Source organism: Dendrobates tinctorius, unplaced genomic scaffold (genome assembly GCF_039654945.1).
Source record: "Dendrobates tinctorius isolate UK_male_01 unplaced genomic scaffold, ASM3965494v1 ptg000177l, whole genome shotgun sequence".
Classification (NCBI taxonomy): Eukaryota; Metazoa; Chordata; class Amphibia; order Anura; family Dendrobatidae; genus Dendrobates; species Dendrobates tinctorius.
This window is the reverse complement of record NW_027361844.1, coordinates 10,030,292-10,048,276: the sequence shown is the minus strand read 5'-3', so window position 1 is coordinate 10,048,276 and position 17,985 is coordinate 10,030,292. Positions and strand designations below refer to the sequence as shown.

The 17,985-nt window shown below is 41.9% G+C and overlaps 1 protein-coding gene across 4 annotated transcripts in view; it reads right to left on the bottom strand.

The window, feature by feature from the left end:
- The window catches only part of VPS8 (VPS8 subunit of CORVET complex), a 313,830-nt gene that overhangs the window by 34,754 nt on the left and 261,091 nt on the right, over window positions 1-17,985 (bottom strand). For all 4 annotated transcript variants that reach the window (XM_073551536.1, XM_073551537.1, XM_073551539.1 and 1 more), the window contains one exon: window positions 2,981-3,149. In XM_073551536.1, coding sequence (XP_073407637.1) covers window positions 2,981-3,149 — 169 coding nt within the window. The remainder of the gene's footprint in view (window positions 1-2,980; window positions 3,150-17,985) is intronic.

Genomic DNA, 17,985 nt, shown 5'->3' with positions numbered 1-17,985 from the left:
AACGGTGCTATATAAATGCATAATAATAATATATGCAGAGCGCTGCAATGCACTCTCTCTTCTGACACCTTTCTATCACTACCAATATTGACTTCTTCAGCAATTCCTGCTCCAGTGGCTTTTCTGTCAGACTGGATCAGAAGAGAAAGAATCCTAGAATGTTATAGTTGGAAGGGACCTCCAGGGTCATCGTGTCCAATCCCATGCTTAATGCAGAATTCACAAAACCATCTCAGACAGACGTCTGTCCAGTCTCGGTTTGAGGTCTACCATTGAAGGAGAATTTGCCACCTCTCGTGGCAGCCCGCTCCACTCATTGATCACCCATTCAAAAAGTTATTTCTAATAACTAATCTGTATCTTCTCCCTTTGTTTCATTCAATTACTTCTCGTGTTCCCAAGTGCAAATGAGAATAAGGACGATCCCTCTACACTGACATCTCTTCAAATATTTGTAGACAGCTATTAATGTCTTTTCTTAGCCTTTTTTGCAAGCTAAACATTCCCAGATCCTTTAACCGTTCCTTGTAGGACATACTTTGCAGTCCACTCACCATCCTGGTAGCTCTTCTCAGAACTTTCTCCATTTTTTTAAAATGTGGTACCCAGAACTGGACACAGTATTCCAGATGAGGTCTCACAAAAGGAGTAGAGGGTGTTAATTACTTCACGTGATCTAGACCCTATGATTCTCTTAATACATCCCAGAACTGTGTTTGCCTTTTTTGCTGCTGCATCACACTGATGACTCATGTGTAGTCTGTGATCTATTAGTATAAACAAGTCTTTCACACGTGCTGTTGCTTAGTTTTATTCCTCCCACTCGGTAGGTGTAATTTTCGTTTTTCTTGCTCAGATGTAGAATCTTGCATTTCTTGTATAAAATACCATTCTATTAGATGCTGTGCTGCCAATTGCTCTAACTTATCTAGATCCTTCTGAATCCTTTCTCTGTCTTCTCTAGTGTTAGCTATCCCTCCTATCTTTGCATCATCTGAAAATTTGATTTACCTTCAAATTCCCTTTTCTAGATCATTTATAAAATGTTGAACACCACTGGGGCCAGAACAGAGCATTGAGTTACCCCACTTGAAACACTCTTCCAATTGAATGTGCAACCATTTACCACCACTCTGAGTACAATGACTGAGCCGCTTATGAATCCACCTAACCGTAGCCCTATCTTTTTTTTTTTTTTTTTTTTTTTTTTAAACTAAGGATAATATGAGATACTATATCAAATGCTTTGCTTTAGTCGGGAAATACTATATATACTGCTTTTTCTTGATCTACCCAGTGATTCTATCATAGAAGGAAATTAGATTAGTCTGGCATGACTTGTTTGCTACAAATCGACACTGGCTCTGGTTAATTAGGGTATTCTTATCCAAGTACTTACTTACATGCGGTTTAATAATTTGTTCAAAGATCTTTCCTGGTATAGAAGTAAGGCTCACTGGCCTGTAATTTCCTGGCTCCATCTTCTTTCCTTTTTTGAAGATAGGGACATTTTCTCTTCTCCAATTGTCTGGGACTTCTCCTATTTTCCAGGAGCTTTCAAAGATTCTGGCTAGTGGTTCTGCAATTTCCTCTGCTAACTCTTTCAGTACTCTAGGATGTTTTCATCTGGACCAGGAGATTTAAATTCAGTTCAATTAGCTAATTGTTCCCTCATGATCCGTCTGTTTATAGATGGTGTGAATTATTTTATTCCTTCGATGGCACTGTGAAGATCAGTTGATGGTACAATTGCTTTCTTAGAGAACATATGCAAATTAGGAATTTAGAAGTTAGGCTCTCTCAACATCATTTTTGACCACTTCACCCTTTTCATCCTGTAAAAATCCTATAGCATATTTGATTCTTTTGTTTTTGGTCTCCCTTACAAGCCTTACTTCATTACTGGCTTTAGCTCTTCTTAACACTTGCCCAGCAGACATATTCTTCTTTAGATATGCTCCCCTCTTTTGATTTGATATACATTACTTTTTTCTTTATCAAATGTTGAAGTTGCGTGTTAATCCATCCTGGTCACTTAAATTTATTCCAATTCTTCCTTCTTTTTTGGGGTTGTTACTCACTATGCAGTGAGAATTTCATTTGGCAATATCTCCCATACTTCTTGGATATTTGTGTCCTTTAGAATATCCAACCATTGGACCTTTCCTACCCTCTGAGTCCATTAAAATCTGCCTTTCTGAAGTCCAACCTTTAAAGTCTGAGTTCTCACATGTCTTCCTTATCTTGTAATCCAAAATTCAAGGATGGCATAATCGCTGCCTCTTAAATTCCCAGCTACCTTTACTTGCTCAACTTTGCTCCCAATGTGCATCAAGGAATCCGGGATACCCATGACCTTGTCACTGGTTCACTTACTGTCTTTCCTTTGAGTCAGTTTTGGTAGGTACATCTGACTGCATACTAGGAACATCCCACAAGATCTATTGTATAGGAGAGGACATCATAATTTGGTCTGTGTCGTAGTTGTGCAGTTTTTATGCTTTCTAATTTTTCCTGCTTGTAACTAGAAACTAGCAAATTGCTTTGCGCAACCACGATCCAACTCAGTGATGTCTGGTCGCAGAAAACAGCTGTGCAAATTTCCTTGACTTCCGGGTTCACTGGTTGGTGTTTGACTCGTTGACCTGGCGTGACGTTATCTGTGCTGCGCAAAGGTGACGTCTCGCCAGTCTGGCCAATCATAAGACGACCCTGGGATCCCAGAGGTTAAAGAAATATAAACCTTCTGTTCACAACCAGAGAGCACTCATTTGACCGTGGACGCAGAGTGAATTTGATCATCTCTACTCGTAATGCATTCACCACAAGAAGTGACTGTTTTCTTGCTGTCATATAATCCAAGCCACTGACAACTGCCATTGTAAAGAGGTCTTCACGGTCATTTGTGTCACTTTTCAGAGGTTTCATGCTCATGGCTGATTGATGTATGTGTTGCACAACAGGTAAAATCGCCACTGACCTGTACTAAAGATGCAGTTCTTCCCTTCTTCAGATCTGCCACGGTCTGACGACCAGACCGCCCTTTGTTGCTGGAATTACACTTGTAACAGCTCCACTGAATCTGACCTCCTGCTTCCACTTTGCAGTCCTTTCCCAAAAGACATACAGAGTGGTACAAATGTCCACAGCTAAGGGGAAAGTAAAAAAAAAAAAAAAGAAACACTTTCATGAATGCATCCCTTTTGTTGTGCTTAATAGTTATTGTAAAAAGACAGAAAATAAAACATTTACAATAATGCCCACACATGCTCATAAAATGTAAGTTGGTCAAATCTGTGAAGAAAAAGAAAACTCAGTAAAGGGTATTAAACGTCAAGGAAAACAATAAAAGAACACTGAGTGAAGAGCTATAAAATCTATGAGCCGAAAACAAGCAAGATTTTTCCAGAATTGTGGTTTCTGATAGATATAACATGAGAAAAATCATAATAAGTCTCAAAGCAACTGACAAAGCAGCATCTAGAAATCACCAGCTGCAGGCTAAAAGCTCGCAACCAGGGTTATAGCTGCAAACTGGGGAATAAATACTGTTCCTGATGAGGCACTACACAATGCTGAGCTGTAGGGTGGGCAAAAACCCTAAACAGACCTCTAAGGGTCAATCCACCCAACCTTACAGCATCATACAGGTCTATGGCGCAGTAAATTCTGACTCAGTAAAGTAACAGAGGGTGTGTTATACATGGTCCAATGTGAACTGAAGCGGTGGTTACGCACTCCATTCATGTCGGAGGAGATCGCAGAATGCTGTAAATCGGGGTCTCTGACATAGAAAATTGTTGGCGAGGCTGTTCTTCTCAAATTGGACATAAGTGCTCCCCCTTTCTAGAGATGTGTGGTGGTCCTAACATTTAACCCCAATGATCTAGTATTGGTTATCGATAATGCGGAAAGGTGATAACGTCTTCTTGCGAGAATGTCCTTTTAAACCATGGGTACAATATGCCCGGATGAATAAAAAACTTACCGTAAATTTTTTTTTTTAAATAGTGACAAGTGCCACAGCAGTAGAGACTCATGTGCATGGGACACCCGTACACTGCACAGAAATGTTTTCAGCACTGTGGCTGTGCAACTTACTGAATAAAGAAAACGGCACTTTAAGTGTGGCAGGAGCTCTGCAGTTTGGGTGGGATGGGAGCCATGGATGCATGATCTGTTTTGCAGACATCTTAGAAAAGAGGCTTGCTTTTCCTTTATTTTAAGATATTACCTCTGAAAGGATATGTTAGATTTTTTTTTACTAATCGGTTTGGATTTTGCAGTAGATTCTGCCGCCCTATAAAAGGCACAATCCACAGTGAAAATTTGCAGCATGAACTGACAACCTTCAGATGCATATTCTGCCGTGCCACTCAATTTACTCTGCAGATTTTTTTCCAGAGTGTAAGTATAAAAGTCCATAAGATCTTATCCACAACGCTGGTACTCTGAAATGTGATTATTCAGTGGAAAATCCTTTGCATACCTGATACGTGTGAACATACCCTTATATTCATCATAAAAGCCAGCATCAAAGTTAATGGACATGTGCCTAAGCACGCTACTTGTGACATAAGAAAAGTTGGGAAAGCACAATTTTGACAAATTCAACCAACATGCGTTACAATGAACATCCAAAAGCAAAAGAAAAATGTTATGCTTCCCATCCAAAAATGGCTATGCGAGACAGAAAATGCATTATGTCAGTAGGGATGTCAATCCTTACTCTACTACTTGAATAGGTGCCCAATTAGGGGAGGCAATTAAGCTAAAAAAATAAATGCAAACATGTCTATATCAGGTGAATAAGCATTTTAATGTAACTTGACCATCAGAAAAAAATATACATGAAATCTACAATTTTAAGGTTGAACGTAAGATAAAAGGTGCAGTATACACACTGATATTTAATATTAAGTAATAATGCCAGGAGGGTGGCAACATAACATACCACCTGCAGCGGTAATGTGGCTGTGCTATAAGGTGGGAAAACAAGAGCTGCCATTGCCATGCCGAAATGGCGCCTCTTCATTTAGACACCAGCAAATAGCATCGCAGACAGATTAACGACATCCATTGCCTGTTTGTTAGGAAATCCCCACATGTATTCAGGCTGTCTAGCACAGCCACAAATCATGCAGCTGCGGGGACTCAAACTTAATTTACGAGAATGCCCAAGATACTCTGAGAACACCCGAGCATGCTCGGAAAACTCGAGTAATGAGCATACTCGCTCATCACTAGTTGAGACCACAGGAACCATCACTAAAACTGCCCAAGAGCATGTGTCATACAAGAAGTCAATACATGGTGGGAATAGTTCAACTGCAACTAGCCTCCAGGTCACTACTAAGAGGAGAGAGGCTAAAAGCAGGTTGAATGAGGCGAGGCGATTCAATGCCAACTTACAAAGCGTAGCTAGGAAAGACAAGAACACCTTCCTGAATGCCCAATGCATGAACCTAAAAGACGCCTATAAGAGGGGCTATACCAGGGAATTATTTTTTAGCACGTCAAACCACCATCAAATACCATGATGAAAACAAAAATTAGCGAACAGCAGGATATCAAGCAGAGATGGAAAGGATACACAGCAGAACTATATGCCAGCGCCACCACTAGCCATCATAGGAAGCACAGTGGCCAAGGGAAACCAGAACCAAAACTATTGGAAAGTGAAGTGGATTGGACATTAAGGACGTAGACAAAACAGTGGACCGGGCATTAATAGTATCCCTGCAGAACTACTCAAACCAGTCCAAAAAATTACATTGACAGCACTATGCCAGAAGATCTGGATGATTTGCACATGGTCATAAAGGACTGGAAAAGATAAGTTTTCATTCCGCTGCTGAAGAAAGGAGATGCCAGGGACTGCGCCACCTATGTAGCAACCACCCTGATCCCCCACGTGAACAAGGTGTTTCTAAAGATCATGCAAAAGTGCATGGAAAAAACATCTTCGATAGAGAACTTACTGATGCATAAGCAGGACTTCATAAGGGTAGAAGGACCCATGATCACATTTCAAACCTGAGGTGGATCATAAAGTTGAAGGAGGGCCAGTAGAAGCACAGCCTGGGCTGCATTAAATATACCAAGGCTTTTGGCTGTGTTCAGCAAGCAAGAGAACATTTTGGAAGCACTGAGTGAAGGAGTGCCAACTGATTAGATAATCAGGTCACTATGATGATCAAGTAGCTACAGAGTTAACCAGGTGTGGAGACACAGAATGGGTCAAGAGAAAAAAAAAAAAAGCACAAGACAAAGATGAATCCTTTTTCCTGCTCCTTTCAATGGGTTTGTAGAAATAATCATGAGGAAGCTAGGACTTAGATGATTTGAGTGTTGGGGGTGAAAAAAGGAACCAGCAATCTGAGACATGCAGATGATCCCACCCTGCAGCCAGAGAGTGAGAAGGACCTGCGAAAGCTGATCCTGAAGATGCAAATCATGACTGCCACCAATGCGGCAGTCCACATAAAGATCAGCAATGAAGAATTAGAAGTGATCGACAGCTATGTGTCTCTTTGGTCCTTCATTGATCACAGCAGTGATTTGACAGAAAAAAAATCAAGTGTTGATAAGAACTGGGATTTACAGGCATGGTGAGCATAACCGACATTTGACGTGCAAGGATGTCTCAATCATCAAGACTGAACACTACAATTGTGTTTCAATTTGAGACATATGGCTGTGAGATGTGGATGCTCAGGGTTTCTGATAGAAAAGAAAATTGATGCCTTTGAGCTGTGGTGCTGGAGAAGACTTCCATGAATCCCATAGCAGCTAGGATCACCAACAAAGATGTTATTGATCATAAAAATCCAAAATTGTCCCTGGAAGGCAGGCTCACAAGAGGGAATCACATTTTGGACATGTGATGAGGTCAAATGCACTGGAAAAGGAGATGCTACTTGGAATATTCAGTGCTAAAAGGAAACTGATAGCCCGTTGGATAACCTCAAGAATTACATGGAAGTAAACAAGGAATTGAAATAAATAGTGGAAAATGGCGAGAACTGGCCTATAGAGTACCTAAGGGTCAGACACGACAATAGATAGAATCAGCATATAAATTATTCAAAGTAAAATCTATTTTCTTTTTGCACAAATCACATTGTTCCCTTCACCAAGAAGAATAAAAACGTCATTGAAAATATTACAAATGGAACATTTCCATCATTTCAATAGCATAAAACATAATTATACTCTACAATAATGAGAAATGAGACCTTTATAATTTGGAGCCATCTCTTCATATACAAAATAGCAAATATTACAATAAAATGCCAAAATATTTTATACATTTCCTGTTAGCTATATGCACATTTTACTTTATAAGAAATTATCAGGGAATTTAGTTGTCACTGCAAATACAAATGCCTTTTGGCTATTTTTCAAGTCATGTTATACCTGCCATTAAAAGGGCTTTTCCCCTTTAAATGGCAGGTATAAGTGAAGGAAGTAGTGCGTAGGTCAGATCTCTAGTGAATATTAGCTGTTACTAATCCTTTCCAAATGAAAATTGGCCTAGAGGTCTCTAATTACCCAAACAAGTATTTCTATCATATAACATTATAGCTCATCAACCTCCGTCAATCCAGTGAATAAATTGATTGACGTCCCTTTGGCTTTTTCCCTTTGTCTTTTATATCGGTGCTCCAATCCAGTCCTCCAATGTGCCGGGAGCTGCAACAACGCTTGATTTAAATAAACAGGGGGAAGGAAGTGCCTCTGGGCAAGGAAAGCTTTAATACGGCAGAAGATCCTAAAGAGACTTTACACAGGATAGGCGATTAATGTATGATCGCTGGGGGTCTGACCACTGGGTCCCCCAATGATCACCAGACTGGGGGCACCTTAGCTCCCTGTGTAAATGGAGTGATATTTTACATGTGCGACCTCTGCTCTATTCACCATTATATGACGTTGTACAGCACTCTGATATCTTAAACCAGTTCATTCAAAAATGAATTGATCGGCGGATATACATGTACATTTACCACTCCATTCCCACAGGGAACTGAGCATTAAGACCTCCTGCAATCATACATTTACCATCTTAACTGTGAATTGTTGCTTATTTTTATGACAAATACCTTTAAATATGTGATACAGCCCTTAAATTTTGGGGATTGGTGGGAATCCAAGTGCCAGGAGCAACAAATGATGGCATACCCATAAGGCTGTGGCTACACATTGACTGTCTCCATGACACAAGTCACATTGTCAATGATTGCTTTAATTTCTGCTACAATGCAGCACAATACAAGCGAATAGTGTGGCATTCAGACACCTAGGGTACCACAAGCAGCAAGTTGAAAAAAAAAAAAAAAAAAAGCTCAACCTCGTTGGATTTATTGTGACATGCTTGTTGTGCTCTTGGTATCCTAGGTGTCAAAATGTGACAACATTCACTTGTATTGCAACTTTTCAGAATAAGCTTTCATGTGTCTGCACATGATAAGTAACACTGCCTATTTGACGTGAATCTGTCTTTTTACCAGTTTTCCCCTCTGTATGATCTGTTAATTTACCTTCCACTGGAAACTGCTGGGAGGAGACTAAATGCTGTGACCTCTGCCACACAGCACAGCACACAGAGGGATTCCTCCTGTTTATTCATTATTTTAACAAAGACTAGCGGTAACAACATGAAGGACAATATACAGCGAAGCGGAGCTATCGGGATGTGATTAAGCTATGGGGTGAGAAATTATTTGATAGAAAACTCAAATTAGTCTTAATGTGTCTCCCTCTGCCTGTTTTCTCTCCCTGCTCTTCCCTCTCCTGTCCATTGAGTGTAATGGACAAGATGGACTGCAGACTGACTGTGGCGTCATGTGGCAGCTTGAGAAAGATGGAACTGAATGTTTTTTTTCAAAGTACAGTAGATAACAAGTTCAGGAGGCACAGGGGAGAGGAAAAAAGTGTCAGAGAAGTGGGGAAAAAAAGCAGCTTTCACTGACCAGACACGTTACAAAGTTTCTTACATTTGCCTGAACTACTGTACTTTGACTTATGCAAAGTTTGTTAAAAAAACAGTTCCTTTTTAAAACTTTCATGACATATGATGTACATTTACATTCTATTTCGTATCCCTGAATTTGATGTGGGCTCATAAGCTGAGCCCGCATCTTTCCCAGCTGATGGGAATTGAACTTTTATTACTCTAATCATCGGTATTACGCAATGCACATACATTACCCTTGTCAGTGTTACACTGACAAAATGCTTTTTAGACCATGATCTTGGCATTGTCTAACAGGTCACCGTAGCAGGCATACCAGGAGGTCATTATTTAACCTCCAGTAATCATGGCAACCATCGGGACCCAGCAATCATGTCGCAGGGTGAGGATCATCTTGGGGAGGGAGCTGCGGTTGCTATTGATTGCAACATTTAGGCGGTTAAACAGCCAGGGGCGGCGTAGGCACCAGCCCTGGCTGCTACAGCTGGTGCTCAGTTATCACTTAACCCCTTAACAACCAGGGGTATTTTTGGTTTTGCATTTTCATTTTTCCCTCCCCTTCTTTCCAGAGCCGTAACTTTTATTTTTCCATCAATATGGCCATGTGAGAGCTTGTTTTTTGCGGGACGAGTTGTACTTTTGAACGACACCATTGGTTTTACCATGTCGTGTACTACAAACTGAAGAAAAAAAAATTCCAAGTGCGGTGAAATTGCAAAAAACGTGCAATTATACACTTGTTTTTTGCTTGGCTTTTTTGCTAGGTTCACTAAATGCTAAAAATGACCTGCCATTATGGTTCTCCAGGTCATTACAAGTTCATAGACACCAAACATGTCTTGGTTCTTTTTTATCTAAGTGGTGAAAATAATTCCAAACTTTGTTAAAAAAAAATGCGCCATTTTCCGAGACCCGTAGCGTCTCCATTTTTCGTGATCTCAGGCTGGGTGAGGGCTTATTTTTTGCGGGCCGAGCTGACGTTTTTAAATACCACCACTTTTGTGCAAATACGCTCTTTTAAATCGCCTGTTACTGCAATGTCACAGCGACCAAAAAACAATTATGAAGTTTCGATTTTTTTTCTTGCTACGCCATTTAGCGATTGGGTTAATGCTTTTTTTATTGACAGATCGGGCGATTCTGAACGCAGCGATACCTAGAGTGTATGTGTGATTTATTTTATTGTTTTATTTTGAATGGGGCGAAAGGGGGGCGATTTAAACTTTTATTTTTTTTCATATCTTTTAAAACATTTTTTGGCATGCTTCAATAGCCTCCATGGGAGGCTAGAAGCTCCCATATTTGACTGGCTCTGCTACATAAAGGCGATGAGCAGATCGCCTATATGGAGCAGAATTACTGCATTGCTATGAGAGCCGACCACAAGGTGGCGTTCACAGCAATGTGGCATCAACAACCATAGAGGTCTCAAGGAGACCTCTGGTTGTTATGCCAATGCATCGCTGATCCCCAATCACGTGAAGGGGTCAGCGATGCATGCATTTCCGGCCACACGGCCGGCAGCGCTTTTTAAGTGCCGCTGTCAGTGTTTGACAGTGGCGTTTAACTAGTTAATAGGCGCAGGTGGCTCACGATTCCACCTGCGCCTATTGCGGGCACATATCAGCTGTTCAAAACAGTGGACATGTCCCGGGTTTGATGTGGGCTCATCGCCGGAGCCCGCATCAAAGCAGGGGAGACTGCAAAAATAGAAGGGATTAGTTTTCCCCGCAAAAACAATACCTGGTGCAAACTGTTGGCCTGATCAGCAACTCCTCATATCTAAAGTTAGAGTCAGACTATGCAGGATCAAGCACATAGCCATGCAGAGAAGAATGATTTTAGTTAATATCCCTGCGCAGTAAGCAATTGAAGTAACAGATTCAACCTGCTCAGACTGGAAAAAAGGGTTCAAGTTGTGGTCAGAGACCAATAGAACAATCACGAAAACTGCTTAAGGCTGTGTGCCCACGATGCGATTTTTAAGCATTTTTGTCGCGATTTTCGGCGCGAAAACGTTTAAAAATCTTGTACAGAACGCACCCCATGCATTCCTATGGCATTCCGCACATGCTGTGCTAATGCTGCGCTTTTTTCCGCATCGCGGAAAAAAAAAGTCACAGCATGCTCATTCTTTTGTGCGGAATCGCAAAGAACTGCCGCGATTCCGCACCCATAGGAATGCATGAGAACCCCTTACTTCCCGCATGTGGCTATGCGCGAAGTTAAGCGTCTCATGTGCGGTTGGTACCCACGGTGTGGAGGAGAGCAGACTGTCCTCCAGGCCCTGGGTACCATACCCCTGTAAAAAAAAAAAAGAATAAAAAAAAAAAAAAAAAAAAATCGGTGTATATTTACCTTCCGACGTCCCGCTCTGCCTTCCCGGGCCAAAGCATTCCCAGTAATGCCTTGCGGCAAGGTCCTGTGATGACGTAGTCTCGCGTGACTCTAGCGGTCTCGTGAGATCGCTATAACAACGCGAGACCAACGTCATCACAGGTCTCGCAAGGCATCGCTGGGAACGGAAGCGTCGCTGAGACTGCACGGGACGTCGGAAGGTAAATATACCCCGATTTTTTTATTTAATTATTTTTTACATTCATTCTTTTACTATTGACGCCGCATAGGCGGCCTCAATAGTAAAAACCTGGTCACACTTGTCAAACACTATGTTTGACGAGTGTGACCAACCCGTCAATCACTTTCCAAGCGATGCTTCAAATCGCTTGGAAAGTGCTTGAATATCGCACGCGAAAATCGCAAACATAATCGCGGTAAAATCGGCCTATTTCTGGGAAGGAGACCGGTTTTCAGTGTCCGGATTTTAACGCAACGTGGGCACATAGCCTAAAAGCATTTGCTTCTAAGGCTAGTTTCACACTAGCGTTTATGAGCGCAGCGACGGCCTGCGCACGACCGCCGCTAAGCCCCGCCCCCTGTCGCGCCCCGCCGGTAGCTCCGCCCACCGGCGCATGACGCTGCATGCGCCCTGCATCCCCTATCTTTATCACAGGGAGCGCAGGCCGTGCGCAGTATGCGTTTGGCAGCGCATGCGCCTTTTTGACGGTGCGCCGACGCAACCACACTGCAGCAGGTTGCGTTTGGCGCAGGTCGGCGCACCGTCAAATGGACGCATGCGCCGCCAAACGCATACTGCGCTCAGCCTGCGCCCCCTGTGATAAAGATAGGGGACGCAAGGCGCATGCAGCGTCATGCGCCGGTGGGCGGAGCTACCGGCGGGGGCGCGGCAGGAGCGGGGCTTAGCGGCGGCCATGCGCAGGCCGTCGCTGCGCTCATAAACGCTAGTGTGAAACTAGCCTAACACTCATCGCGGCTGATACAAGTCTGTGTATATAGCACAAGTGATCAGATGATCACAGCTTCAAGTACTAACAAATACAGTTAAACGTGAAAAATATATTTAAAAAGAAAAAAACAAACAAATTCAATTCGTCCCATTTTTGATCCATTAAAAATAAAACAAAAAAATATATGTATGTGTATAATATATATATATATATATATATATATATATATATATATATATATATATATATCACACATATATACACACACACACACACACATATAGTGTTCCAAATTATTATGCAAAAAATATTTCCTCATTTTCTCTAAATTTCCTATATGAATTGCAGTCATTGTTATTTTCCAGGCATCTAATATTCTAGTATAATTGCAATGTTTTTGAACAAACTGCCTATGAAAACACTATATTTTTAGAAATAAGAAACACTCAAAATGCATGTTCCAAATTCTTATTCACAGCAGAGTTTTCAACCTTTTTATTTTCATCTTGAACAAAAAATGGTCAATTGTGAAATTATAAGCATTATCAGCTTATTACAAAATGAAATCAAACAGTTTTCAAGTCAAAACTTTATTCTAGGTGATGTTACATTTGCACATAGGACCCCTTGTTGGAAAGAAGCTTCTGAACTCTCTCGTCCATTGAATTTGTCAGTTTTTGGATGGTTTGTGCTTCAATTGTTTTGCATGTGGACAGAATACCCTCCCAGAGCTGTTGCTTAGATGTGAACTGCCTCCCGCCATTATAGACACTCCTTTTGATGATGCTCCAGAGGTTCTCAATGGGGTTGAGGTCAGGGGAAGATGGTGGCCACACCATAAGTTTGTCCTCTTTTATGCCCATAGCAGCCAGAGATGCAGATGTGTTATTTGCAGCATGAGACGGTGCATTATCATGCATGAAAATGATCTTGCTGCGGAAAGCACGGTTCTTCCTCTTGAACCATGGCAGGAAGTGCTGTTTTAGAAACTCCACATAGATTATGGAGTTCATCTTTACCCCTTCAGGGATCCTAAAGGGGCCGACAATCTCTCTCCCCATGGTTCCAGCCCAAAACATTACTTCACCTCCTCCTTGTTGTTGGCGCCTTAGCCGTGTTTTCATGGGGTGTCCATCAACCAGCCATCCTCCACTCCATCCATCTGGACCATCGAGCGTTGCACGGCACTCATCGGTGAACAAAACAGTTTGGAAGTCAGTTTTCATGTATTGTTTGGCAAACTGGAGCCGTTTCTGCTTGTGTGCAGTGGATAGAGGTGGTCGACAGGATGGCTTACGCACAGCTGCAAACCTCTGAAGGACCCTGCATCTTGTTGTTCGGGGGACGATGGAGGCACCAGCAGCTTCAAAAACTTGTCTGCGGCTATGACAAGGCATTTTTGCAGCTGCTCTTTTATTTTAACCTGACGCAATTGCCTGTTGGAAAGAGTCCTCAATTTTTCCTTATCAGCACGCACACGTGTGTGCTGGGAATCAGCTACATACTTCTTGATTGTGCGATGATCACGATGAAGTGTCTTGGCAATGTTGATTGTAGTCATGCCTTGACCTAAATACTCCACAATTTGTTGTTTCTCAGCAGCCGACACATCTTTTCTTTCCCATTTTGGCAAAAAAATGTAGGCTGCTTAATAATGTGGAACAGCCTTCTTAAGTAGTCTTGCCTTTATTTGGACACACCTGCCAAACTAATTTGCACAGCTATCTGCAATTGCTTTCAGTGATATAAAGAGCCCTGACACACATCACCATCAATGAGTTTAAATGACAAAAAAAATTCTAACCTTATCACTCCTAAACTCTTTTTGCATAATAATTTGGTACACAGTATATATATATATATATATATATATATATATATATATATATATATATATATATATATATATATATATATATATATATATACACACACATATATATATATATACACACAGTTGTGGCCAAAAGTATTGACACCCCTGCAATTCTGTCAGATAATACTCAGTTTCTTCCTGAAAATGATTGCAAACACATTCTTTGGTATTATCTTCATTTAATTTGTCTTAAATGAAAAAACACAAAAAGAATTGTCCTAAAGCCAAATTGGATATTATTCCACACCAAACAAAAAAGAGGGCGGACAAAAGTATTGGCACTGTTCGAAAAATCATGTGATGCTTCTCTAATTTGTGTAATTAACAATACCTGTAACTTACCTGTGGCACCTAACAGGTGTTAGCAATAACTAAATCACACTTGCAGCCAGTTGACATGGATTAAAGTTGACTCAACCTCTGTCCTGTGTCCTTGTGTGTACCACATTGAGCATGGAGAAAAGAAAGAAGACCAAACAACTGTCTGAGAACTTGAGAAACCAAATTGTGAGGAAGCATGAGCAATCTCAAGGCTACAAGTCCATCTCCAAAGACCTGAATGTTCCTGTGTCTACCGTGTGCAGTGTCATCAAGAAGTTTAAAGCCCATGGCACTGTGGCTAACCTCCCTAGATGTGGACGGAAAAGAAAAATTGACAAGAGATTTCAACGCAAGATTGTGCAGATGTTGGATAAAGAACCTTGACTAACATCCAAACAAGATCAAGCTGCCCTGCAGTCCGAGGGTACAACAGTGTCAACCCGTACTATCCATCGGCGTCTGAATGAAAAGGGACTGTATGGTAGGAGACCCAGGAAGACCCCACTTCTTACCCCGAGACATAAAAAAGCCAGGCTGGAGTTTGCCAAAACTTACCTGAAAAAGCCTAGAACGTTTTGGAAGAATGTTCTCTGGTCAGATGAGACAAAAGTAGAGCTTTTTGGGCAAAGGCATCAACATAGAGTTTACAGGAGAAAAAAGAGGCATTCAAAGAAAAAAAAACATGGTCCCTACAGTCAAACATGGCGGAGGTTTCCTGATGTTTTGGGGTTGCTTTGCTGCCTCTTGCACTGGACTGCTTGACCGTGTGCATGGCATTATGAAGTCTGAAGACTACCAACAAATTTTGCAGCATAATGTAGGGCCCGGTGTGAGAAAGCTGGGTCTCCCTCAGTGGTCATGGGTCTTCCAGCAGGACAATAACCCAAAAGACACTTCAAAAAAACACTAGAAAATGGTTTGAGAGAAAGCACTGGAGACTTCTAAGGTGGCTAGCAATGAGTCCAGACCTGAATCCCATAGAACACCTGTGGAGTGATCTAAAAATGGCAGTTTGGAGAAGGAACCCTTCAAATATCAGGGACTGGAGCAGTTTGTCAAAGAAGAATGGTCTAAAATTCCAGCAGAGCATTGTAAGAAACTCATTGATGGTTACTGGAAGCGGTTGGTCGCAGTTATTTTGGCTAAAGGTTGTGCAACCAAGTATTAGGCTGAGGGTGCCAATACTTTTTTCTGGCCCATTTTTGGAGTTTTGTGTGAAATGATCAATGTTTTGCTTTTTGCTTCATTCTCTTTTGTGTTTTTTCATTTAAGACAAATTAAATGAAGATAATAATACCAAAGAATTTGTGTTTGCAATCATTTTCAGGAAGAAACTGAGTATTATCTGACAGAATTGCAGGGGTGTCAATAATTTTGGCCGCAACTGTACATCTATACACACACATTTTTGGTATCACTGCATTTGTAAAAGTCCAATCTATCGAAATCTAAAACAAATTAATCAGATATGCAAACAGTGTAATGAGAAAAGTAATCAAAATGTCAGAATAAGGGTCCCGTCACACATAGCGACGCACCAGCGATCCCGACAACGATATGACCTTGTCAGGATCACTGGTGTGTCGCTACATGATCGCTGGTGAGCTGCCAAACAGGCAGCTTCACCAGCGATCAGCATCAGCGACACGGGGGTAACAAGTGACGCACGTCACTTAGTTACCCACTGTGTACCATAGTTACCAGCGCGTTGGTGCAGGGAGCTGGTAACCAAGGTACACATCGGGTTTCTAAGCGCCACGCGGCACTTAGAAACCCGATGTGTACCTTGGTTACCAGCTCCCTGCACCAGCGCGCTGGTAACTAAGGTACACAGTGGATAAATAAGCACTGCGCGCCTCTTAGAAACCCTCTGTTTACCTTAGTTACCAGCTCCTGCTTGCTGATCTCCCGCCTGTCACACACAGCGATGTGTGCTGGCCAGCCGGAGACCAGCGATCAAAAAAATGTCCTGGCCATTCCAGGACAATCAGCGATAACCGGCAGGGGGGCCGATTGCTGGTCAGTGTCACACACAGCGGCCTCGCTGGTGAGATCACTGTTGCGACACAAAACTTGTGACTCAGCAGCGATCTCGCTAGCGAGATCGCTGTGTGTGTTGGGGGCGTTACGCATTTTTGGCCAACACAACATTGCAATAAAACGCAGCAGTCTGCAGCTTAGGGAGCAAAAAAAAAAAAAAAAAAAAAGCCCTCACAGCCCCATATCACGAAAATTGAAATTATGGTCTCATTAAATGGTCACAAGAAACTTTACCGTATATTCCGTATAAGCCAACCCGAGTATAAGCCGAGGCACCTAACTTTACCACAAAAAACTGGGAAAACGTATTGACTTGAGTATAAGCTGAGTATGCATTGGCTCCTCATCCCTACCCTGGTCTGCATGGCTCCTCATCCCTACCCTGGTCTGCATGGCTCCTCATCCCTACCCTGGTCTGCATGGCTCCTCATCCCTACCCTGGTCTGCATGGCTCCTCATCCCTACCCTGGTCTGCATGGCTCCTCATCCCTACCCTGGTCTGCATGGCTCCTCATCCCTACCCTGGTCTGCATGGCTCCTCATCCCTACCCTGGTCTGCATGGCTCCTCATCCCTACCCTGGTCTGCATGGCTCCTCATCCCTACCCTGGTCTGCATGGCTCCTCATCCCTACCCTGGTCTGCATGGCTCCTCATCCCTACCCTGTTCTGCATGGCTCCTCATCCCTACCCTGGTCTGCAAGGCCCCTCATCCCTACCCTGGTCTGCACGGCCCCCCCATCCCTATCCTGGTATGCATGGCCCACATCAGAAAAACAAAAAATAAATAAATCATATAAATCATCCTACTTACCATCCCCAAAAAATAAGCTAAAAAACTTGACTTGTACTCGAGTATATACAGTATTTATTTTACAAATTTTCTTTCACCACTTAAATAAAAAAGAAATTATACATGTTTGGTATCTGTGTAAATCATACTGACCTGCAGAATCATATCGCAGAGGCAGTTTTACCATATAGTGAACATAGTAAATGAAAGACCTCAAAAACAATTGTGGAATTGCCCTTATTTTGCAATTTCAACACACATGGAATTTTTTTCAGATTTCCAGTTCATCACATGATAAAATGAATGGTGTCAATCAAAAGTACATTTCATCCTGTAAAAAAACAAGCCGTCATACGCTTATGTGGATGGAAAAAATAAAGTTATGGCTCTTAGAAGGAGGAAATAACGAAAAAAAAAAACAAAAAAAAAAAAACAAATTTGCCGCAGCGAGAAGGGATTACCTTGTAATACTGAGAAAACGACATGAAAGGTGTTGACCAATCTTTCTTCAGGAGTGCACCACCACTCTGCCTCTCTGCATGTCAATGGCAGTGTGTGCCAAAAGACTTACAGTTCAGACTTAAAGCATGGTTGCTCTGCTGGTCCAAGTTTTTACAAGCACGTTGCAATTTTACTCATTAAATGGTTCACAGTAGCTCTGGTCCAAATGTA